General features: G+C 42.2%; 1 protein-coding gene across 2 annotated transcripts in view; it reads right to left on the bottom strand.

Annotated features, from left to right (window-relative positions):
* Positions 1–1,498: 1,498 nt before the first annotated feature.
* Positions 1,499–25,898, bottom strand: part of PAFAH1B2 (platelet activating factor acetylhydrolase 1b catalytic subunit 2) — a 28,377-nt gene continuing 3,977 nt past the window's right edge. The window contains exons 2-6 of one of the 2 annotated variants that reach the window (XM_028832602.2): positions 21,576–21,663; positions 12,837–12,926; positions 11,582–11,698; positions 8,306–8,428; positions 1,499–5,111 (exon numbers count right to left, since the gene is read on the bottom strand). In XM_028832602.2, coding sequence (XP_028688435.1) covers positions 4,833–5,111; positions 8,306–8,428; positions 11,582–11,698; positions 12,837–12,926; positions 21,576–21,656 — 690 coding nt within the window. In that variant the 5' untranslated portion in view covers positions 21,657–21,663 and the 3' untranslated portion in view covers positions 1,499–4,832. 2 annotated transcript variants of the gene reach the window in all.

Below are 25,898 nucleotides of genomic sequence, written 5' to 3'. Positions count from 1 at the left end.
GGGATTACAGGCTTGAGCCACCGCGCCCGGCCCGAACTTGATCTTTTAAGTCAGTGGTTGACAAGCAAGCTGCAGTACACTGGTGTGTTATGAATCCACTATAAGCGTGCTGCCAAAGCTTGACCAGGGTGTAAAATTCACATATATATATACACATACATATGTGATACATGAATTAAGCCAGAACGACCCAGCAAATAAATAGGCAAAAGGCATAGCATAACATCAGACCACAGCCAAAGATTGTACGTTTAGCAAAACATTGCAGATCTTTACTTTGTGGCTATGTAAAAACACGTCGCTGGGTTAAGATTTCATCTCTGCCATGGCTGGAAAATAAAGTAGGGGATGGATTCTCATGTTGGTTTCTCCAGTTTTGCCAAGTACAGATGCTGGTGAGGGAGCTTTTTCTTTGTTCCATATCACTACCTCTTCCACTTGTTCTGGGCCATTTAAGAGGTTCACATGGGGTAATCCAGACACAGTAAAGCAAAGCCTCAAGATCCAGGCTGCTTTCACTGCTGCTGTGTGGCCTGCAAGCAGCTGACAAAGGCCTCCAGGAGTGTGGGTGGAGAGGAACCTGGTGTGATGAGATACGGGGGAAGCGGGAAGGGCAGCTAGAAAAACAAAATGTCTCAATTTATCTCCAAATTTTTCCTCCTAGAGAGAAGCAAATCATTTTAATCCAATAGTATACCACTGAGGTGAAGAGTGATAAAGCGAATGATACAAAGATCACAGAAACTTTTAGCTGCCAAGGAACATCATACTGGCATACCAATTCACTGTAATTATTGCTGGCCTGGTGGTTGCTGGTGTTAGTCATCAGGATAGGTCCTGATGGACCAGTTAACCGACCCTTGTTCTAGTCTCATTATCTCTGAATAAGAGTATTTGGAGGCAGCTGTTTTACCCTGGGGAGGTAAGGGTGATAAATGAGTCTGTGCTCAAGGTTCATGTCCTCTATGCTGTAGTAACACTATGTTTTGTTTTTTTTTTTCCGAGACGGAGTCTCACTCTGTCACCCAGGCTGGAGTTCAATGGCGCAATCTCGCCTCACTGTAACCTCCACCTCCTGGGTTCAAGCATTTCTCTTGCCTCAGCCTCCAGAGTAGCTGGGATTACAGGTGTGAGCCACCATGCCTGGCCAGTAACACTGTATTATAAAGACTGATGACACTCACCCAGTTCAGACGAGGTGGTCCACAGCCTACAATCCAGACTAATCTTATCTGCAAAACTATTCCAATCTAATGGAAAAGAGTAGACTTCAAGGATGCCAGTTGTGCTTTCTGAGGGGTCCTTATACCTACTCATCCCACCCTACCATCCTACATGCCCGAGAAGGCAAGTGATGAGTCAGCCTGGTACATTCAGTTCCACAGTAAAGAAGCAGGATGATCTAAATATCCAATTTCCTTATAAGGCAGGGAAAAACCATCCCTTTTTTCCATTAGAATCCAAACTATGATAAAGGAGACAGAAAGACATCAGCAACTTTGAGCAAAATGTTTACATTTATATTGAAATATACACTAAAACAGAATGAGTTCTACTTGTCAATGAAACTTTGCCAAAGCAAAATCACAAACTTCCAACGGGGAGGTCCAGTCAGCTAGCAGCAGTGATCCCCAAGCAGGAACACCAAGAAGCCTGGGGGACCCCTCTCCAAAAAGCCTCCTTTCAAGAGGCCCCAACTCACTTCTCCCACATGCACCCACACGGATTTAGGAGCTTAGACATGCTCCTGATTTTCATATATTTTTAGTTTCTTCTTCACTGCAATAAATATAAAGTTGGCAATGCTCATACACCACAGCACAGACAATATTTCAGGCTTTAGCATACAACTGTAAACAGTGACTAGGTTAAAAAAATAAAATAAAGTAAGTTGGACTTTTTTTTTTTTTTTCAACAAAGAGACAAAATTCCTTAGAGCCGGGCATGAGCTACTCAAGATTTGTTTTGTTGGATTAAGGTTTCTGACAAAAGATTCTGGTTTAGGCAGATGCCCTTGACAGTTCAAGTAGACCCAGAGTGGTAGCCAGAGCACTGTCTACAGCAACCAAGAATACATGGACTGGAAGACAACCTGCCCTAGATCACCCTTGGCAGTACATCTTCAAGCTGCCACATTCCAGATATGACCACAGACATCTTTATAGTTCCATCACTGGCTGCCATCTAGTGTAGCAGGAATGCGTGGGCGAAGGAATACAAATCTGCTGGGAGGAAAAGAGAATAGTATCTCTGCTAGCTGCCTGGAAAGTTGGCCCCTTAATCACAATGACAACTAGGACATTTCACTTGGACAGTGCATTAAATTTATAGATTTTTTTTAAAACTACAAAGACCAAGCAGTAAGTTCTGTCACTGACGCAAACTGGGATGTCAAAGAAAAATAGATTAACTATTTTTACCTAAAGTAGTGCAAAGAAATCTGGCAAAAAATGAAAGTGAACTCAATATCTGCACATCAGTAACGGGGCAGAATTTTATTTAAAAGGCTAGTGGTTCAAATACTATTGCTTGAATAGCTCTGGTAGATATAAAATGTAGTAACATCTGAGGTTTGTACATATGAGCAAAGGAGCTGAGGGCCAGCTCACAAAGGGATATGTGATCCTCAGTCAAGAAAGAAGCTAAAAGCGCATGCTGCAGGAGTAACCTAATGGATTTATTTGGACTGTACTCCTACCTTCTGACAAACAAAAAAGACCTGGATAGAAAACTGTCTTTCCACCCACAAAAATCTGGCTTAATTCTTCTTCCTATAAAACTATACCTCAGCTAAGAAAAAAAACTCTTGTGAAAAACTCAACCTCGGCTACTAAAAATAAAAAGGAAATTTTTAATATCGTAAACAAGTTTAGTAAACACCATGTGGATTTTCTGTTGTTAATGAAGACATGATACATTCAAAAAAGTATGTATTTTTTAAAAAGAACAAAACAAAACAATTTTCTAGAAAGAGACTTCACAAGAAAAAAATGAGCCCAAGTTTTATCCCTCAAGCAGAAATGGGTCTTAGCACAAATCAGTAAGCCCTCCTCCAACATACAAAAACACTGAAATTTGCCTTTCAAGTACGTTACTGAATTTGAACATTAAGCAGAATCACTGCAGAGTGTATTTTGATGGGTTACTTCAATACCCACCTGGTCCCGTTCAAAATATCTATAGATCCAGTTTTTATATATTCCATAGGTATACTGATAAAACCATCTACTATCCCATTTTTTTAATGGCAGTTGTTATATAGCTCAAGCAAACATTAAGGTCAACAAATACTCAGATTAAGTACATTAATAAGACACCTTAGAAGTGAAATAAACCTAGTTTTTACTAAAATGATGGGATAAAGGTAGTGTCTATGCTGAAGAGCAGCTTCACTTGTTTCCCCACGGAAAAAGGCCCAAAATTTTTGGACGATACTTTAAAAACTAAGCCAATAAGGCCAGGCGCAGTGGCTCACGCCTGTAATCCCAGCACTGTGGAGGCTAAGGCGGGCAGATCCCCTGAGGTCAGGAGTTCGAGACCAGCCTTGTCAACATGGCGAAATCCTGTCTACTAAAAATACAAAAATTAGCCGGGCATGGTGGCATGCACCTTTAATCCCAGCTACTCGGGAGGCTGAGGCAGGAGAATCATTTGAACCCGGGAGGTGGAGGCAGCAATGAGCCAAGATCGCACCACTGCACCCCAGCCTGGGCAACAAGAGTGAAACTCCATCTCAAACAAAACAAAACAAAAAACAACTAAGCCAATAAAAAAAATATATACACCTTAAGATATTATAAAACTTGAAATAATGTCAGGTGCTATGGAATGGGAAACAAGAGTTCTGATTCCCCTCACCCCCCAAAAAGCTGTAACAGGTTTTAAGGGAAAAACAAAACCAGAACTCTGAATATGAATAGCAATACACAGACTCTATAGCACAGAACACCACACAAGAATGAGTTTTATAGCAGTACTATCATGACAGTAACTGGCTGGAGACTATACTTCCAGCAACAGGGTTCCTAGGTCAAAAATGTGTTAAAAGCTTGTAATGTCAACAAGGACCAAAAAAAAAAAAAAAAGAAAAAACAGGAGGGGGGGAATGAAGGGGAAAGGGGGACATGAAGGGGAATAGGCAGGAAAGGCTGCATGCACGGGTCTGTTACAGACATGATATTCAGCAGCATAAAAATAATACCCTCCAAAGAGTCCCTCTAGTGGGGCAAAACCTGTTTTTCACTGCTAAGCATGGAAAAGATTAAGAAAGCAGAACAAACTCACTTCTATACTATAGCATCTTCCATATATGAATGACAAGCATGTTCAACCTGATGCTACATGTTAAGAAAATATTCAGTATACATGAGAATCTAAGCAACATAAAAACAAAAGGCTAAATTATGAACCTTAAAAAATTGGAGAAAACATGTTTTAAAGCCAAGTAGGATGATTCTGATTATTATTATATATGACATAATCCACAGAAAGGCCAAGAAAAGAATCTTCATATTGTTCAGTATTTAGGCTTGATGTTGTCCTAGGAAAACAGTGATAATTCAATGAATGTGTTACACATACAACTAAAAAGTCCCCTTCTGGTTTCAAATGAATTTAAACAACAATCTTCCTTGGCTAATTTTTCTCCTCTGTCAAACAAACTTTCTATGTACAGGACCAGTTTAAATCCCTCCTCCCCTTCAAACACTAGATATGAACATCCAGGAACATTCTACAATGCAAAGTGCCTTAAGAAAGAGAAGGATTCTGTAGTGCCAGTGATAGAACTGATCTGAGGAAGCTGAGATGCTAGTAACACTGATGGGAGCCAGTCAGGCAATGGTGGTTTGTTTCTCCTCAGGTGTTTCCTCCAACAACTGCATGATCAGTTCATGCAGGGGTTTGCAGATCTTTGCATAGCCCCCTCCTGTCAGATGCAGAAAATCAAACATGTCGTGGCAGGAGATGGCACCGTCCGAGTGCACAAAACCCCCGTCGGTATCCAGGAGCTGCACGTTGGCAAGCTTCGGCAGCGAAACCTTGAGGAGTTGGTTCACCTTGGCGTTCTTTTGCCTCAAAGGATTGGGTTTCTCACCTCGAGGTAACAAACCCTGGGGCACAGCGGAAAACATTAAATTAGAAGATTCACTTATTTTTCTCTACTTATTATTTGTAACTTCAGATAACATCTCCATTTGGCGCTTTCTATACCTTTGATTTGTGAAACACTGGAAAATACTGTTTGAATGAAAGCTAACCATTTCTTCTTAGTATTTTCACGGGTTCCCTTCTGTCCCTTAATTGTTGGTATTCTTCAGGGACCTGCCCTTTGGCCCACTAAACACTTTAGCCAGATCTCTTCCTAGAGCTTCAGAATTACATATTAAACTTCCAGCCACAGAAACAAATTTAAATGTTCCCGAGGCATTCCCAACTGATCCAAAAACAATTCATTAAACTATGCTCTTCCTCTTTACCAACTGGTCATTCCAACACCTCCAAGTCTCTCATCCCATATATCTATTTAACATTAAATTACTCAACTTTTGCATCCTAAATGTCATTTTCTTTCCTCCATCCTGATTATATACACTGCTACAGCTCAGGAACTTATCTCCAATCATCCTAATTACTATAAAATCTCCTGATTGGTCTTCCCACCTCCAATGCTGTCTGCCCTTCAATCCGTTCTCCATTTGGCTGTCAGAATAATCCAGCTCATAGATACACATCATCTATTAATGCCACATGGAAACTACACCATACTATACTATAAGAAAAAGAGGTGGAATGAATGCTGTCTTGATGAATCAGAGCCATTCACCCTGGAATAACCCTGGAACAACTGTTTTAATTTTGTCTCCCTGTAGCCCTTTTCCAACGGCATATATACTAGGATTAGGCATGAATTACCATGCCCAGCCAAGCAATTCTAAAGATAATATGCACATTTCCACTTAAATACACCATAAAGTTTGCACACAGCCCTTTTAATTGTAATGTGATTACTGCTCTCATATTCAATGACTTATGTAACCATCTCCATGATACTACTATTTAGGTTATTTCCAATGTTTTAGTATTATGGATAACACCATAATTAACATTTCTGCATATCCAATTTAAAAACAAAGAATATGGAAGGATTACTCAGCAACAAATATTTCCTAAGCAAATACTATGTACTAGTCACTATACTTAACAGGTGGACTCTTAACACAATCCTTTCCGGAGTAAGGCAGGTATAAGTAAGTACCTCAACAAGTAAATGAAATGCCTTGTAATAAAAAAGATCTGGCTCCCCAGCAACTGCGAATAAAATCCAAACATCCCAACAGCATACAAATTCCTACATGACCTGGCCTGGCGCAGGGGCTCACGCCTGTAATCCCAGCACTTTGGGAGGCTGAGGCGGGCAGATCATGAGGTCAGGAGTTCGAGACCAGCCTCGCCAATATGGTGAAACCCCATCTCTACTAAAAATATAGAAATTAGCCGGGCATGGTGGCGTATACCTGTAGTTCCAGCTACTTGGGAGTTTGAGGCAGAAGAATCACTTGAACCCGGGAGGCGGAGGTTGCAGTGAGCTAAGATTGCATCACTGCACTCCAGCCTGGGCAATAGAGTGAGACTCCATCTCAAATTAAAAAAAAAAAAAAAAAAAAAAATTCCTACATGAGCTGGTTGTGGCCTCTTTCTCCTAACCATCCCAGGCTCAAACTTTATGCAGCCTCCTCTGCTCACCCAAAAAACATATACATGTACAAGCCTTTGCTCAATTCTCTTTATTTTTCTAAAATACCTTCTTTCTTTCCCTATTTGTCTGGAAACCAATGAAGTCTTTAAATGTAGATGTCAACTTTTGTTAAACACCTTTTCACCTTACTCTAAACAGCACACAGTATAATAATTCTCTGTGTTGCTGTCTCCATACACTAGACTGTGAGCTCCTTGAGACATAAACTATGCCTTACTCATTTTTGTATGCTCAAGAACTAGGATAGTGCCTTGTACACAGTGATCCACAGGTTTTTTGGATAAATGACTATCTTCCTAACACCATCTCACTAAAGAACTAAATTTATATCAGATTTTGCTAAAACATATTTCAAACTGAACTAAGAATATCTACAGCTAGACTTTTTTTTTTTTTTTTGAGACGGAGTTTTGCTCTGTTGCCCAGGCAAGAGTGGAGTGGTGCGATCTCAGCTCACTGCAACCTCCACCTCCCGGGTTTAAGAAATTCTCTGCTTCAGCCAGGCACGGTGGCCCATGTCTGTAATCCCAGCACTGTGGGAGGCCAAGGCAGGTAGATCGCGAGGTCAGGAGATCGAGACCACGGCTAACACGGTGAAACCCCATCTCTACTAAAAATACAAAAAATTAGCCAGGCGTGGTGGCGGGTGGCGGGTGCCTGTAGTCCCCGCTACTCAGGAGGCTGAGGCAGGAAAATGGTGTGAACCCGGGAGGCGGAGCTTACAGTGAGCTGAGATCACGCCACTGCGCTCCAGCCTGGGCAACAGAGTGAGACTCCGTCTCAAAAAAAAGGAAGACATTCTCTGCTTCAGCCTCCTGAATAGCTGGGATTACAGGCACATGCTACCATGCCCAGCTAATTTTTTTGTATTTTTAGTAGAGACGAAGTTTCACCACCTTGGCCAGGCTGGTCTTCAACTCCTGACCTTGTGACCCACCCGCCTCGGCCTCCCAAAGTGCTGGGATTACAGGTGTGAGTCACTGCATCCGGCCTACAGCTAGACTTATACTGAAACAGACAGCTGTTCACCTTTGAGACCATGAAGAGTTAATGCTGTAATTCTACAAAAGGGTAGTACCTTTCTGTTCAGGGTACAACTATAAAGTATCCATTTTCTTGCTGATGAAATTTTTCATGTTTTAGAGAAGATTAGAATGTCTAATATACCATCTTTAACATATTAGCAGTAGAACAGGACACTTACAAAATAATCCAAATATAGGTCTAATAAAAAGACTCAGGATTCAGACAAATCTCATGTGCAAATTTGCAAAACATTATGGAGGCCAAAAAAAAGGGGGTACTGAGGCACCAAATGGCTTCCATACTTCCAAACAAGGATGCATGGATAAAAGATGGCCCCACAGCTGGTATGGGGGATGATGATATCAGAAAGACAGTAAGATACATTAGAGAAGAGGTCAACAAAAGTATGATAAACTGCTTCCACCTCAAGGTTCTCTAATATTCACGAGCAATCACATTTCTAAAAAGATTCCTCAGCTGACCTAAAGACATCAAACTCTCTACCCACCAAAGACTACATACCAATACAATGATTTTGGCCTGTGGCTGCCTTGTGTTGATAAGTTGTACAATGGCCTCGATCCCACCTGCTACCTCTTCTGCTGTATTTTCGTGGTTGTTTGTTCCTACCCAGACAACAATGACCTGCAATTGAAGAAAGAAAAAAAGGGGGTAAGGAGGAGATAAATACCCAGGAATAAAGGAATGTCCACCATTTAGATGAAAACCTTTTCTTTTCTTCTCTTTTTTTTTTTTTTGAGATGGGGCCTCGCTCTATCACCCAGACTGGAGTGCAGTGGCACCATTTTGGCTCACTGCAATCTCCGCCTCCCACGTTCAAGTGATTCTCCTGCCTCAGGCTCCCGAGTAGCTGGGACTACAGGCATGCACCGCCATGCCTGGCTAATTTCTGTATTTTTAGTAGAGACTGGGGTTTCACCATGTTGCCCAGGCTGGTCTTGAACTCCTGACCTCAGGTAATCCACCCGCCTTGGCCTCCCCAAGTGCTGGGATTATAGGTGTGAGCCACCACCCCTGGCAGAAAATCTTATTTCAAAAAGCAAAGAAGGAAAGATAAACTTCTCAAATGGTGCTGGCTAACTTCAACTGGGCAGCTACCTTACTAAATTTTCTTTTAAGAGAGGCAGGGTCATGCTACATTGCCCAGGCTGGTCTTAAATTCCGGGCTCAAGTCATCTTTCTTTGGCCTCCCAAAATGCTGGGATTAAAAATGTGAGCCACCACACTCAGCCAGGGCAGACATCTTAATGCACTGATTTATGCCTCATATCAGAATAAACTCTAAGTGGAATAATATTTAAGTGGTAAAATTGTACTAGGAGGAAACAAGAGAGAATTATGTCATGCAACAGGGAGCTAATTTCTCAAAATCCAAAAATTATACAAAAAAGATTAATAGGCCGGGCGCGGTGGCTCAAGCCTGTAATCCCGGCACTTTGGAAGGCCCAGACGGGTGGATCACGAGGTCAGGAGATCGAGACCATCCTGGCTAACACGGTGAAACCCCGTCTCTACTAAAAAATACAAAAAACTAGCTGGGCGAGGTGGCGGGCGCCTGTAGTCCCAGCTACTCGGGAGGCTGAGGCAGAAGAATGGCGTGAACCCGGGAGGCGGAGCTTGCAGTGAGCTGAGATCCGGCCACGGCCCTCCAGCCTGGGCGACAGAGCGAGACTCCGTCTCAAAAAAAAAAAAAAAAAAAAAAAGATTAATAAATTTAACTATATAAAAATAAAACCTGGAAAGGTGCAGTGGCTCACATCTATAATCTCAATGATTTGGGACGCTGAGGTAGGAAAACTGCTTCAGCCCAGGAGTTCAAGGCTGCAGTGAGCCATGATCACACCACTGCACTCCAGCCTGGGTGACATGGCAAGACCCTGTCATGGTATAAATACACAGATGCACTCAAGGAAAAGAGTCACAGAGGTGGAGGCTGGAAGGAATTTTAATAATTTTTTTTTTTTTTTGAGACAGTTTTGCTTTCGTTGCCCAGGCTGGAGTGCAATGGCTTGATCTCAGCTCACCGCAACCTCCGCCTCCTGGGTTCAAGCGATTCTCCTGCTTCAGCCTCCCGAGTAGCTGGGATTACAAGCATGGGCCACCATGCCCAGCTAATTTTTTAGTATTTTTAGTAGAGACAGGGCTTCTCCATGTTGGTCAGGCTGGTTTCGAACCCCCGACCTCAGGTGATCTGCCCGCCTCGACCTCGCAAAGTTGGGATTACAGGCGTGAGCCACCGTGACCGGCCTCTTTATTTATTTTTGAAACGGAGTCTTGCTCTGTCACCCAGGCTGGAATGCAGTGGTGCGATCCTGGCTCACTGCAACCTCTATCTCCTGGGTTCAAGTGATTCTCCTGCCTCAGCCTCCTAAGTAGCTAGGATTACAGGTGCATGACACCACGCTTGGTTTTTTTTTTTTTTAAAAAAAAAACCAGAGACAGGGTTTCACCACGTTGGCCAGGGTGGTCTTGAACTCCTGGCCTCAAGTGATCCACCCACCTCGGCCTCCCAAAATTCTAGGATTACAGACATGACCCACCACGCCCATCCAACAAGTTTTTCTCTTTAGAAAAAAAAAAAAAATCAGTCTGGCATGGTAGCTCAAGCCTATAATCCCAGTATTTTAGGAGGCTGGGGCGGGAGGATCATCTGAGGCCAGGAGTTTGACACCAGCCTACGCAACATAGCAAGACCAAGAAAGACCCTGTCTACAAAAAGAAATTTAAAAATTAGCTGAGCACGGTGGCACATGCCTGCAGTCCTAGCTATTTGGGAGGCTGAGGCCATAGGGTCATCTGAGTTCAGGAGTTTGAGGTTACAGTGAGCTATCATCATGCCACTGCATTCTAGCTTGGGCAACAGAGAGAACCTGTCTTAAAACAAACAACTTTCAATGAAAGCATGTTTTGTCAGGGCTCAGCTTTTATTCTTTTTTTGGGAGCTGAAACGATTATATAGTGTGTGCCAACTCAGAGTATTTATGATATAAGATACTGGGTAGAAATATTCATTTGTTCACATCTGCTTCTAATTTTCTTCAGACGAACTTGGCAGGCCTTGATTACCGACCTGTTTATATGGTTAAACAGATCCAAAATTACTTCCTGAAGTTAATCATGGCCCTGCTCCCATGGCCCACCTCCGAGCAGTTTTCCCCTCATACTGCCCAAGGTCTATGCATTCCACAGAATAGCACACCTCATTAGCATAAAATCTCTTCCTTCAGCCAGGCACAGTGGCTCATGCCTGTAATCCCAGCACTTTTGAGAGGTCAAAGCGGGTGGATCATGAGGTCATGAGTTCAAGACCAGCCTGGCCAAGATGGTGAAACCCCATCTCTACTAAATATACAAAAATTAGCTGGACACAGTGGCAGATGCCTGCAATCCCAGCTACTTGGGAGACTGAGGCAGGAGAATCGCTTGAACCCAGGAGGTGGGTGTTGCAATGAGCCAAGATTGCACCACTGCACTCAACCTGGGCGACAAAGCAAGACTCCATCTCAAAAAAAAAATCTCTTCCTTCAATTTAAGAAGATAATTATAACAACTACAAATACAACCCAATAGGCAAACAATTCACTAGTTTCTTAATTATATATTTTGATATATTCTTAAGCAATGACAGTATCATTTACTTTAAAGAGGCATGAAACAAATAGTGAAATAGGTCTTTAAAGAAGCAATTTTTTTTTTTACTACCAGTTTCAGACTATTTAACTATCCAAAAGACACTTAAGATTAATGACATTATTTGACAAGTAACTTTCATTTCACCTTAGGCTTAATATTCTCCAGTTCTCCATTCTTTAGTCTCCACAAAACATGTCTTGTTGTATCTCCCCCAATTCCAAAATTCAGTGCATGAAGTGGGGAAAAAAGCTCTCGCCATATCTAAAAAAAGAAAAACTTGATTTAGTGCAGCTAAAACTAGGGGAAAGTTTAATCTTTCAATTGCAATGTGTTGCAAGGCATTAGAAATAATTTCCTCTTCCTGTATTCAAAGATAACACTGCAATGGTGTGACACTCACTGTTTAAGGACGTTGAAAACACCACTGTGTAACTCAGGTCTTAATGTAGCCTTAGGTCTCAGCTCAAGAAATGAGTCACAACTCAATCTGATGCCCCCTAAAAGGTACCAACATTAATAATTAAGCTGTCAACTCAACAAACTCTCCTTTCCACTTACTGAACTATACAAACAGGGTGAAGCGGAAACAAGAGATGAAGAAATTTAGAGTGCTAGAGCTAAAAAAAATAAATAAAGCTATCTTTTCTTTTAAATTTCCCTTGGGGTGGGGCACGGTGGCCCACGCCTATAATCCTAGCACTTTGGGAGGCCAAGACACATGGATCATTTGAGGCCAAGAGTTCGAGACCAGCCTGGCCAACATAGTGAAACCCCGCCTCTACTAAAAATACAAAAATTAGTCAGGCATGGTGGCGCATGCCTATAATCCCAACTACTTGGGGGGTGAGGTATGAGAATCTCTTGAGCCTGAGGTTGTGCCACTGCACTACAGCCTCAGCAATGGAGTGGGACTCTGTCTCAATAAATAAATAAATAAATAAATAAATAAATAAAATAATAAATTTCCCATGGAAAAATGCCTAACCCTACAAGATTGGGAATAGCTTACTACAAAAATATATGAAATAGGAAAATGGCAAAATATAAACAAGAATCATGACTAGGATATATACGTTATCAGCAAATACAAATGGGAAATACTAAGTTACAAATAATAACTGACAATCTGACTAGAGCAAATATAAACAAATATAACATTAAGCTTCTCAGAAACCAGAGTAAAAGAGGAAGTTTCATTATAAATAATGCTTCAGATCAAAACATGTCCAAGTTAAAAGAAAGAAAAGAAAATCCCTTTAGGTAGCTTTGATTTCTCTTATAACCTCAATTAGGGCTTCTCTAAGAGGCACAAATAAGCTCAGCTCAGAATGAAAGTCCATTAGTAATGAATGGTTATACATGAGTAGCCAAGAACCACGCTCACTCCTTCCACCTTTACCTCATATTGCTGCATTAACTGCACCATGGAGTCTCCCACAAACAGTACATCAGGCTCTTTGTCTTTACAGTCCAAAACAAATCTGTTGTGCTGGTTTGAAGAAGAAAGAAAAATTATTAACTGGCACTTCTGGCCGGGTGTGGTGGCCCATGCTTGTAATCTCAACATTTTAGAAGGCCAGGGCAGGAGGATCACTTGAGGTCAGGAGTTTGAGACCAGCCTGGGTAATATATCAAGATCCCACCTCTACAAAAACAACTTTTTTTTTTTTTTTTTTTTTAGACAGGGTCTGGCTCTCTTACACAGGCTGGAGTACAGTGGCGTGCTCTTGGCTCACTGCAACTTCTGCCTCAGGGGCTCAAGCCATCCTCCCACCTCAGCCACCTGAGTAGCTGGGACTACGGGCTCATGCCACCATGCCTGGCTAATTTTTTGTATTTTTTGTAGAAACGGGGTTTTACCATGTTGCCCAGGCTGGTCTCCAACTCCTGAGCTCAAGTAATCTGCCCACCTCAGCCTTCCAAAGTGCTGGGATTCCAGGTGTGAGCCACACATCCAACCAGAAAAAAAATTTTTTGAATAAAAAAAGAAACTGGTATTTCTTTTCCTGTGAGACTTCTTGGCCTAGAAAGAATAGCTGTCCAACCAGTTACCGTTGTTAAACATTTTTTTAGTCTACCCCCAAAGCTTATTCCTCTCATTCTATAAATTAACTGTTTGAACTTTCTTCTCACCCTTACTATACTGATCATTCTAGTACTCTCAAGAAACCCAGAATTCTAATGAAACCAGAATAGAAAAATACATGTAATACACTATGTAGAAGTTTATCTTTTCCTTAAACTTTTATTAAGAAAATTGCAAATACACAGAAAAGTTGACATAGTACAATGAACATACACAACTGCCTCTTATATTCAACAACTAATAGTATTTTCCCATGTTTGCTTTATCTCTATGTACGCGTTCATGTTTGCTGGACCATTTGTGAAGTAAAATGCAAACATTATGATTCTTCACCAAGATGTATCTCCTAAGCATGCATCTCCTAAGAGTAAGAACATCTTCTTATAAAACCACAAATTGGGCGCAGTGGCTCATGCCTGTAATCCCAACACTTTGGGAGGCCAGGGTGGGCGGATCACCTAAGGCTGGGAGTTCGAGATCAGCCTGGCCAACATGGTGAAACCCCGTCTCTAAATACAAAAAATTAGCCGGGCATGGTGGCGGGTGCCTGTAGTCCCAGCCATTCAGGAGGCTGAGGCAGGAGAATTGCCTGAACCTGGGAGATGGAGGTTGCAGTGAGCCGAGATCGTGCCATTACACTCCAGCCTAGGCAACAAGAGCGAAGCTCCATCTTAAAAACAAACAAACAAACAAAAAAACGCACAAATTATTATCATAACTAGGAAATGAAACAATCTCATAACATCTAATATTCAGTCCAAATTCAATTTTTCAAATGGCTCCAAGAGTTGGATAAAGTATTACAACATCATTTTTTCAACTACGATCCAATCAGGTTCCATGTATTTTATTTGAATGCAGACTTTGAAAATATCTGTTAACTTCCAAATGTGAGACACTGGCAAACTAGGACTCAATCCTTTTCAGTCAAATCCAAGCTTATAAACAGTGGTAATCTCCTCTCAGAGTGCCTCTTTCTGTTATAAAGGCACAAGATACTTTCTAAAATTGATTTTGGCCAGGTGTGGTGGCTCATGTCCAAAATCTCAGCACTTTAGGAGGCCAAGGTGGGAAGGATAGCTTGAGCCCAGGCATTTGAGACCAGCCTGGGCAACATCATGAGACCCCTTCACTATGAAGAAAAGAAATAAAAGAAAAAAAACGAAAGAAAAAAGAAAATAAATTTTATCCATTAATGTTAAAGAACATAGTCTAAACTTTTATTTTGGCCGGGCGCGGTGGCTCACGCCTGTAATCCCAGCACTTTGGGAGGCCGAGACGGGTGGATTACGAGGTCAGGAGATCGAGACCATCCTGGCTAACACGGTGAAACCCCATCTCTACTAAAAAATACAAAAAACTAGCTGGGCGAGGTGGCGGGCACCTGTAGTCCCAGCTACTCGGGAGGCTGAGGCAGGAGAATGACGTGAACCCGGGAGGCAGACCTTGCAGTGAGCTGAGATCCGGCCACTGCACTCCAGCCCGGGCAACAGAGCGAGACTCCGTCTCAAAAAAAAAAAAAAAAATTTATTATTATTTTTTTAACTTTTTGGAGATGGAATCTCACGTCACTCAGGCTGGAGTGTAGTGGCATGATCTTAGCTCACTGCAACCTCCACCTCCCGGGTTCAACCAATTCTCATGCCTCAGCCTCCTGAGTAGCTGGGATTATAGGCACCTGCCACCATGCCCAGTTAATTTTTGTATTTTTAGTAGAGACGTGGTTTCACTATGTTGTCAGGCTGGTCTCTAACTCCTGACCTCAGGTGATCCACCCGCCTCGGCCTCCCAAAGTGCTGGGATTACAGGCGTGAGCTACTACGCTAGGCCAGTTTAAACTTTTATATTCATCCCTGAAACAAATTTATACAATGCTCTAGGTCTGTAATGTAGGTCCAGGCAAAGGCCTACTCTCTTTTTTTCCCCAAAGACGGGGTCTTGCTATGTTGCCCAGACTGGACTGAATTCCTGGGCTCAAGTGATCCTTCTGCCTTAGCCTCCCAGCTAGCTAGAACTACAGGTATGCTTTATCATGCGCAGCTTTCCAATGCTGTTTCTTTTTCTCAAACTCTGCATTCAATTTTGTTTCCCTTAGGAATTAAGGAAGAGTTACTATTTAAGTATTTCTGTTGACAATACCAACACAGATGAGGCTGTGGTAAAACTCAGATATTCATCTACAGGTGAAGTGTAAAGTGACAGAAATACTTCTGGAAATGATTTTACAGATTATGAAAACACCTCCAGCCAGGTGTGGTGGCTCACGCCTGTAATCCTAGGCCTTTGGGAGGCCAAAGTGAGCAGATCACATGAGCTTAGGAGTTCAAGACCAGCCTTGGCAACATGCAAAACCCCATTTCTACTTAAACAAACAAACTATATATATATTCATTTATTTATTTAAAAAAAAAAACAAAACACTTCCTCTCTTAGGGTGACAGGATTAGGGACAGCTTTTTCCTTGCTTCCATATTTTGTGCAAACACATATTTTAAAAATCACTGTTTCAGTAAATATTTCTAAACTGAGGAGACATGAGCAAGAATAAGTTTAGTGAATAGGTGCTTTTTCCTATCATGTCAACTCCCTATTGCAGGTACTGTAGTACCAACTACCTTTCTCTCTCTCTCTCTCTTTTTTTTTTTTGAGATTTTGAGACAGGGTTTCACTCTGTCACCCAGCCTGGAGTACAGTGGCAGCTGTGAACGACAGCTCACTGCAGCCCCAACCTCCCAGGCTCAGGCTGGGGAGGGCTTACGTGGTCCTCCCTGCCTCAGCCTCAGGCGCACTTCACCATATCCAGCTTTTTTTTTGGCGGGGGGCGCGTTTTGTAGAGATAGTGTTTTGCAATGTTGCCGGGGCTGGTCTGGAACTCAAGCGATCCACTTACCTCTGCCTCCCAACGTGCTGAGATTACAGGCCTGAGCCACCACACCCAGCCCCAACTACCTTTCCACACCAATAAAATAGCTTGTGTTTGTACAGTGTCGTGGAATTTAAGACTCCTATGATAAAGGTTCTAGTACTTTTCTCCTCAAGTATAATAGTTGTAATAAATTTGGAAACATAGAAAGGACCAAAACAACACATCTATAATCCTACCACCTTAACCTAGCAACTATGACCATGCTTCAGTATTTTCTCCTCAACTTTTTTCACATCCTCTGTTATCCCTTTTACATAGTTTAAGTATCACGGATACCTCTTTCTGGCACTACATGTCTGAGGCCAAAAAAACCCAACATTCAAATTCTAGCTTACCTACTTTCTAGTCCAGTGATCTTAAACAAGTACATAATTTGTGTCTTGGTTTTAACATCTGCTAGCAATTCCATTTTAGAGTTGTTAAAGATTCCCAGCTATATCATCTGGCACCCACTAGGCACTTGAAAAATGGTAGCCATTATAGTTGCATTTAACATCATACTAGAACCAGTTTTCTATGTAGCAACACAGTTTTTATAATCGTAACTTTTAATGGCCATATATTCTTTTTTAGACACAGGGTCTTGCCCTGTCACCGAGGGTGGAGGGCAGTGCATGATCACAGCTTACTACAGCCTCAAACTCCCAGACTCAAGCAATTCTCCTGCCTCGGTCTCCCTAGAAGCTGGGACTACAAGCACACACCCAGCGATTTTTTTTTTCTATTTTTTGTACAGTCAGGGTCTTGGATTGTTTCCTAGGCTACATTTCTGGCCTCAAACAATCTACAGGCCTCAGCCTTCCAAAGTGCTGGGACTACAGGTATGAGCCACTGCACCTAATATACTCTACTGAATACACTCAATGACACATTTTTGTTTGCTTTTTTGGGGGGTGAGGGGAATGAGGGTCTATGTTGCCCAGGCTGGTCTTGAACTCCGGTGCTTAAGCAATCCTCTTGCCTCAGCCTCCCAGGTCACGCTTTTCTTCCTGTGGGCAGACTTGCCAGTGGCCTCTTTTTGTGAATCTAGTAAGCGTAATAAAGGGATATATATATAGTTTTTCCTACGTTGGAAATTCTTAAAATCAGTATTTTTATGGATTTTGGACGTATTTCCAAATTCTTAACAAAAGGGCTATATACCAATCTGTAAGGACTCCAGCAATATATTAGAACTGGTTTTACTGTACTTGCACCTGAATTAGATATTAACACTTCTCTTTCTCTTCCTAACGTTTTAATTTACACTTTTTGGAAACAAAGTTAAAGACTTTCTACCATGTCTACTGAAATACTTATGTATTAGTTCCTTTAGGATATTTTTATTGATAATACACGATATCTATGCTTCATCTATAATATTTACTGTGTATATTTTCCTTAGTCTGCTGCTGAGCCTTATTTTTCTGGTTAATATGTTTTGATACGATTTCTATTATGTTTGGCAAGTCTTTCAACATTACCCTTAAGAAAACCTTTTAGGCCAGGCACTTGGTGGCTCATGCCTGTAATCCCAGCACTTTGAGAGGCTAAGGTGGGTGGATCACCTGAGGTCAGGAGTTCAAGACCAGCTTGACCAACATGGTGAAACCTCATCTCTACTAAAGAAATACAAAAATTGGCCGGGCAAGGTGGCTCAAGCCTGTAATCCCAGCACTTTGGGAGGCCCAGACGGGCGGATCACGAGGTCAGGAGATCGAGACCATCCTGGCTAACACGGTGAAACCCCGTCTCTACTAAAAAATACAAAAAACTAGCCAGGCAAGGTGGCGGGCGTCTGTAGTCCCAGCTACTCAGGAGGCTGAGGCAGGAGAATAGCGTAAACCCGGGAGGCGGAGCTTGCAGTGAGCTGAGATCCGGCCACTGCACTTCAGCCTGGGCGACAGAGCGAGACTCCGTCTCAAAAAAAAAAAAAAAAAAAAAAAGAAAGAAATACAAAAATTAGTCGGGTATGGAGGTGGATGCCTCTAATCCTAGTTATTCAGGAGGTGGAAGTTGCAGTGAGCCAAGATCACGCCACTGCACTTCAGCCTGGGTAACACAGTGGGACTCCATCTCAAAAACAAAAACAAAAACAAAAACAAAACAAAACCTTTTCATTACGGAAAATATCAAATGTATACAAAAGCACAGAGAATTAACACCTCCATTCAGAAAGAATGAACCTCCATGTATCAATTACCAGCTAGAGCAATCATTTATGGCCTATATTATTTCAGTCATACCCCCAACTACTGCCCCACTCCATCCTCAGATTATTTTGAAGCAAACTGAGGATATATCATTCCAAGTACAAATATTTCAGTATGCTATGCTTAAAAGATTTTTAAAGTCAGGCACGGTGGCTCATGCCTGTAATCCCAACACTTTGGGAGGCTGAGGTAGGAGGATCACTTGAGGCCAGGAGTTCAAGATCATCAGCCTGGGCAACATAGTGAGATCCTATCTCCACAAAAAATAATAAAAAAAATTAGTACGGCATGGTGGCATGCACCTGTGGTCACAGCTACTTGAGAAGCCAAGGTGGGACGATCACTTAAGCCCAGGAAGCCAAGGCTGCAGTAAGTTGTGATGGTGCCACTGCACTCCAGCATGGTTGACAGAGCGAGACTCTGTCTCCAAAAAAATGTTTAAAATATTTGTGTATGTTTTTCTTCCATTTGACTGATTTTTCTACAGCCAGGGCTCATTAAAGTCTATTAACTTAAGACAAGAATAATGGGCCGGGCGCGGTGGCTCAAGCCTGTAATCCCAGCACTTTGGGAGGCCGAGACGGGCGGATCACTAGGTCAGGAGATCGAGACCATCCTGGCTAACACGGTGAAACCCCGTCTCTACAAAAAAATACAAAAAAAAAAAACTAGCCGGGCGAGGTGGCGGGCGCCTGTAGTCCCAGCTACTCAGGAGGCTGAGACAGGAGAATGGCGTGAACCCGGGAGGCGGAGCTTGCAGTGAGCTGAGATCCGGCCACTGCACTCCAGCCTGGGCGACAGAGCGAGACTCCGTCTCAAAAAAAAAAAAAAAAAAAAAAGACAAGAATAATGAAGATATCTAGTTACTACTTTTCCTTTCCTTTGTCTTGAACTCTTGGGCTCCAGTGATTACCTGCCTCAGCTTCCCAAAGTGCTGAGATTACAGGTGTGAGTCACTACTCTTGGTTTAGTTACTATTCATAAAGGTATAAATGGTCCAGATGCCCATGAAAGAGAAAATGTACACTTACTTTTTTCTCTCTTTTTGAGATAAGGTCTCGATCTGTCATCCAGGCTGGAGTACAGTGGCACAATTATAGTTCATTGTAGCCTTGATATCCTGGGCTCAAGTGATCCTCCCACCTTGGCTTCCCAACCTGCCTTGGCCTCCCAAAGTGCTGGGATTACAGGTGTGAGCCACTGTATACTGCTCTGTCTTAAAAAAAAATTATTGGGGCTGGGCGCGGTGGCTCAAGCCTGTGATCCCAGCACTTTGGGAGGCCGAGACGGGCGGATCACGAGGTCAGGAGATCGAGACCATCCTGGCTAACACGGTGAAACCCCGTCTCTACTAAAGAAAATACAAAAAAACTAGCCGGGCGAGGTGGTGGGCACCTGTAGTCCCAGCTACTCGGGAGGCTGAGGCAAGAGAATGGCATAAACCCGGGAGGCGGAGCTTGCAGTAAGCTGAGATCCGGCCACTGCATTCCAGCCTGGGCGACAGAGCAAGACTCTGTCTCAAAAAAAAAAAAAAAAAAAAAATTATTGGGACAACCAGAGAAAACTGAATATGGTCTTTGGATTAAGTAATAGTATTATATCAATATTACATCTCATGATTTTAATAACTATCCTATAGTTATTTAACAAAAGTCCTTATTTTTAAGAAAACATGTTGAAATATTCAGGGGTAAAGAGAAATGAGTGCAAATGCTTCGGAAAAAACCACTATGTTAGTATATACATATACAAATAGATATAGACACAGCACACAGGGCGTGGTGGCTCACGCCTGTAATCCCAGCACTTTGGGAGGCTGAGACAGGCAGATCACTTGAGGTCAGGAATTTGAAACCAGCCTGGCCAACATGGCAAAACCCTGTCTCTACTAAAAATACAAAAATTAGCTCAGCATGGTGGCGGGCACCTGTAATTCCAGCTACTTGGGAGGCTAAGACACAAGAATAACTTGAACCCGGGGTGGCGGGGGGTGGAGGTTGCAGTGAGCGAAGATTGCACCACTGCACTCCAGCCTGGGCAAGAGTGAGACTCCGTCTCAAAAAACCAACAACAACAACAACAAAAAAACAAAAACAAAATAGATGCAGACACAATAATTAGGCAGATATCGTAAAATGTTAACAATTGGTGAGTCTAGATGAAGATACTTCTTTCTAAATTTCTGTAACATTTGTGTAGTTTTGAAATTACTTCAAAATAAAAAAACTAAATATTTCCCAGTTCCAACATCAGATTGGTGAAGAGGCAGGACATTTGTAACACTACATTTTTACTGACAGTAACAAATTCTTGTTGACTATTAAAATGCCCCCGTGTACAACCTGTCGCAGGTCACAGGATTACAGTTTTTTGTTTTTGTTTTTGTTTTTGAGATGGAGTCTTGCTCTGTCGCCCAGGCTGGAGTGCAGTGGCGTGATCTTGGCTCACTGCAACCTCCGCCTCCCGGGTTCAAGAGATTCTCCTGCCTCAGCCTCCTGAGTAGCTGGGACTACAGGTGCCTGCCACCACACCTGGCTAACTTATTTTTAGTAGAGATGGGTTTCACCATATTGGCCAGTCTGGTCTCAAATTCCTGACCTTGTGATCCACCCACTTAGGCCTCCCAAAGTGTTGGGATTACAGGCGTGAGCCACTGTGCCCAGCCTGGAGTGTTTTTTTTTGTTTTTTTTTTTTTTAATTGCCCCTTCGCAGTTTTGATCAAAAGATCTTTAAAAATTGAAGAAACCAGGCATACTGACATGTGACACTAGTCCCAGCTATATGGGAGGCTGAAGTGGGAGGATCACTTGAGCCCTGCAGTTTGAGGCCAGCCTGGGCAACACAGTGAGACCCTGTTTCAAAAACCAAAACAAAACAGACAAAAAACTGGAAAGACTCAACTCATGTGAATGATACACATGCACTTCCTTTTACCTGAGACATCCATCGGTCATCTCCTTGAATATCTTCTGCTGCATGCGGAATAGCTGCTGGGTTTGAGTCTCCTTGGCTCATTCTACACCTGTGAAAAAATGTCTATGTCATGTTTCATTTGTTAACAGGAATGTTTGTAACCACTTAAATATTATTATACACATCAGGCTTTAAATAATAATTTAAGTTTTATTGTGGTTTGCCTACAAACAATTGGGAAACTAAACAGAAACAATTACTTTCTGTAGAGACGAATTCCGGAACATGACTAAGTCCCATAAATATAGCATCACTAAACTGTCAGACAGCTTTGAATATGACTTAGTTGCAGTGCAGTACATTTTAAAAATCTCCAAGTACATACTTTATACCTATACTAGCTTTTTTGTGATATGTTACTGTAAGTACCAAGTGACACAAGCAGTTATTAGATACAGTACAATAAAATCTACATCAGAAGTTTTTCAGCTGTTAAGAGTTACACACTTAAGAATTACTACTGCAATGATTAAAATCCACTGGTTACTAAACATCACACAAATAACTGTAGCACAGGTTCTGACAAAAGTAGTCACAGGCCTTGGCACTAGGTTTTGACAAATGTTTACCAGGTATTTTTATTTTTGATAAGTTTCCAATAAGAAAATTTTAGTAATGATGGCCAGGCGCGGTGGCTCACGCCTGTAATCCCAGCATTTTGGGAGGCCAAGGCAGGTGGATCACAAGGTCAGTAGATCGAGACCATCCTGGCCAACGTGGTGAAATCCCCTCTCTACTAAAAATACAAAAAATTAGCTGGGCATGATGGCATGCACCTATAGTCCAGCTACTCAGATGGCTGAGGCAGGAGAATCACTTCAACCAGGGAGGCAGAGGTTGCAGTAAGCCGAAATCACACCACTGCACTCCAGCCTGGGTGACAGCCAGACTCCAACTCAAAAAAAAAAAAAAAAAGAAAAAATTTTAGTAATGAGTCCAAATATGTCATCTAATAAGTAAAATTCGGCAAAATTAGAAGTGCTAATCTTCTATGAATAGAAAGACAAATAAGAAACCAGACTACTTTTCAACCAGTTCTGGAGAATATACACTAGAAACATTAGGCTCCAAATGCAAAGGACTATGAAAAAGAAAAAAATCGGCCGGCGCGGTGGCTCACGCCTGTAATCCCAGCACTTTGGGAGGCCAAGGCAGGCGGATCACGAGGTCAGGAGGTCGAGACCATCCTGCCTAACACAGTGAAACCTCATCTCTACTAAAAACACAAAAAAATTGGCCGGGTGTGGTGGCGGGTGCCAAAAAAAGAAAAAAAAAAAAAAAAAAAAAAACAATCTGGGGTTTTCTGGTTTATAGAAAAGGAGGTCATCTTTTTTTTTTTTCTGAGATGGAGACTCACTCTGTCACCCAGGCTGGATTGCAGTGGCGCAATCTCGGCTCACTGCAAGCTCCGCCTGCAGGGTACACGCCATTCTCCTGCCTCAGCCTCCCAATTAGCTGGGACTACAGGCGCCCACCACCACAGCCGGCTAATTTTTTTGTATTTTTAGTAGAGACAGGGTTTCACCGTGTTAGCCAGGATGGTCTCGATCTCCTGAAGAAAAGGAGGTCATCTTCTATACAAGCAATCTTTTTCTTTCCCTTGACATCCTCAAATACAGCTAAGCTTTCTCAGAAAGATTGAGTTATATTCATTCAATATACATATTTACTGAGTACACAAAACACACTACATTGTCAAAGTAGTAGTTTTTTAGAATCACAAAGTGAAAAACCCCAAGCATGAATGCATACCTTCACTCACGAAAAATAAATTACAGAAGCAAATAATACTAACAGTAATTTCAAGACCAGCCTGGCCAACATGGTGAAACGCCCGTCTCTACAAAAAAATACAAAAATAAGCCAGGCGTGGTGGAGCATGCCTGTAAGTCGCAGTTATTTGGGAGACTGGAGCAGGAGAATCGCTGGAACCTGGTAGATGAAGTTGCAGCAACAGCAAGACTTCATCTCAAACAAATTATTAAAAAATGTGGGAGGTTTTGCTTTATTTTTTTTTGTTTTTTTGAGATGGAGTCTTGCTCTGTCGCCCAGGCTGGAGTGCAGTGGCGTGATCTGGGCTCACTGCAAGCTCCGCCTCCTGGGTTCATGCCATTCTCCTGCCTCAGCATCAAGAGTAGCTGGGACTACCGGTGCCCATCACCACATCTGGCTTTTTGTATTTTTAGTAGAGACGGGGTTTCACCATGTTAGCCAGGATGGTCTTGATCTCCTGACCTTGTGATCTGCCCACCTCGGCCTCCCAAAGTGCTGGGATTACAGGCATGAGCCACTGAGCCCAGCCTTGCTTTATTTTTAAACCAATAAAACATTCTATACTTTCTACATAAAAGTTTATTTGGGTCTAAGTTCAAGTCTAGGCTTAAATCAAGTTAAAACTTACACGTTAGTTAATAAAAGTGTTTTGAGACAAGGTCTTTTTTTTTTTTTAAGGTTGAGTCCCAGCGTGTAGCCAGGACTACAGGTATGCACCGCCACGCCCGGCTAATTTTTGTATTTTTCTTTTATACAGACAAGGTTTCTCCATGTTGCCCAGGCTGGTCTCGAACTCCTGAGCTTGGCTTAGAATTCTGCCCAGTCTAGTATATTTTTGAAATGCATCCCACTACATACGTGTTTGTATATAAAACATGCTAACTACTGTTCATGTGAATCTTAAATTACAGTGAAGCTCTTTTTTTCCTTTTATAGATTAGAAAACTTTTTAAAATTAAATTCTTTTAAAAGTTAGACTTCAGCCAGGCGTGGTGGCTCACACCTGTAATCTCAGCACTTTGGGAGGCCGAGGCAGGAAGATGACTTGAGTCTAGGAGTTTGAGACTATCCTGGGCAATATGATGAGACCCCGTTTCTACAAAAAATTGAAAGAATTAGCTTGGCATGGTAGTGCCTATAGTCTCAGCTACCCAGCAAGCTGAGTCAGGAGGATTGCTTGAGCCGGGTGCAGTGGCTCACGCCTGTAATCCTAGCACTTTGGGAGCCTGAGGTGGGTAGATTATCCAAGGTCAGGAGTTCAAGACCAGCCTGGCCAACAAGGCAAAACCTATCTCTACTAAACATAAAAAAAAAAAAAAAAAAAAAAGAAGAAGAAAAATGGCAGGTGTTGTGGCACTTGCTTGTAATCCCAGCTACTAGGGAGGCTGAGGCAGGAGAATCGCTTGAGCCCAGGAGGTGGAAGCTGCAGTGAGCTGTGATCATGCTACTGCACTCCAGCCTGAGTGACAGTGAGACCTTGTCTCTAAATAAATAAATGTTCTGAGATTTTTTTCCTATATTCCAATGGATCATCTTATGCATTCCCAGAGGGTACATATACGCTTTCAAGACTAATGATCTATATAAATTATACGATCTCTTTATTATTTTAAGAGAAGGGCCTCACTACATTGTCCAGGCTGGATTCAAACTCCTGAGCTTAAGTGATCCTCCTGCTTCAGCTTCCCAAGTAGCTGGGACTACAAGCACACACTACCACTCCCATCTTAGAGCTACAATTCAATAGACAGTCATGGATTTTCAGAGTTCATCCAACAGACAAACAACTGATCTAAAATAACATTAAGAACTTACTATTTACCAGACACTGTGCTAGGAGCTTTGTTATTTAAATAAACGTGATGCTCAGAGAGACCTAAGCAAACTTCTCCATGACAGTAGAGCTGGTAAACACAACAGGACAGGTGGGATTTGAAATCAGAGTGACAGACTTCCAAAGCCTACTCTTGAGTAAATGATGTTATGTTCTGATTAGAGAAGACTATACAGATGCCGGGCGCAGTGGCTCACACCTGTAATCCCAGCATTTTGTGGGGCTGAGAGTGGAGGATCACCTGAGGTCAGGAGTTCGAGACCAGCCTGGCCAACAGGGTGAAATCCTGTCTGCACTAAAAATACAAAAGATTAGCCAGGTTTGGTGGCACATACTTGTAATCCCAGCTACTCAGGAGGCTGAGGCATGAGAATATCTTGAACCCAGGAGGTGGAGGATGCAGTGAGCAGAGATCACACCACTCTGGGTGACAGAGCAAGACTCTGTCTAAAAAAAAGAAAGAAAATAAAAAATGATGAATTCTAATTTACTAAGTTGTTTCACTTATACTTTCTACTACCCAAATTCAATGGCATTCTGATACCCTAAGCAAAACACTTCTACCTCAACCCTAAATTTCTTCATGGGAAAATAAAAAAGGCATACAGATAGAGAAACCGAGGAACAAAATGTCACTTCTCTGAAGCTACAAGGCAGATAGAACTGGGAGGTCACAA

This window comes from Macaca mulatta, chromosome 14 (assembly GCF_049350105.2).
Source record: "Macaca mulatta isolate MMU2019108-1 chromosome 14, T2T-MMU8v2.0, whole genome shotgun sequence".
In the NCBI taxonomy this organism is placed as follows: domain Eukaryota; kingdom Metazoa; phylum Chordata; class Mammalia; order Primates; family Cercopithecidae; genus Macaca; species Macaca mulatta.
The sequence above is the reverse complement of the archived record's forward strand: the minus strand, read 5'-3'. Positions and strand labels throughout refer to the sequence as shown.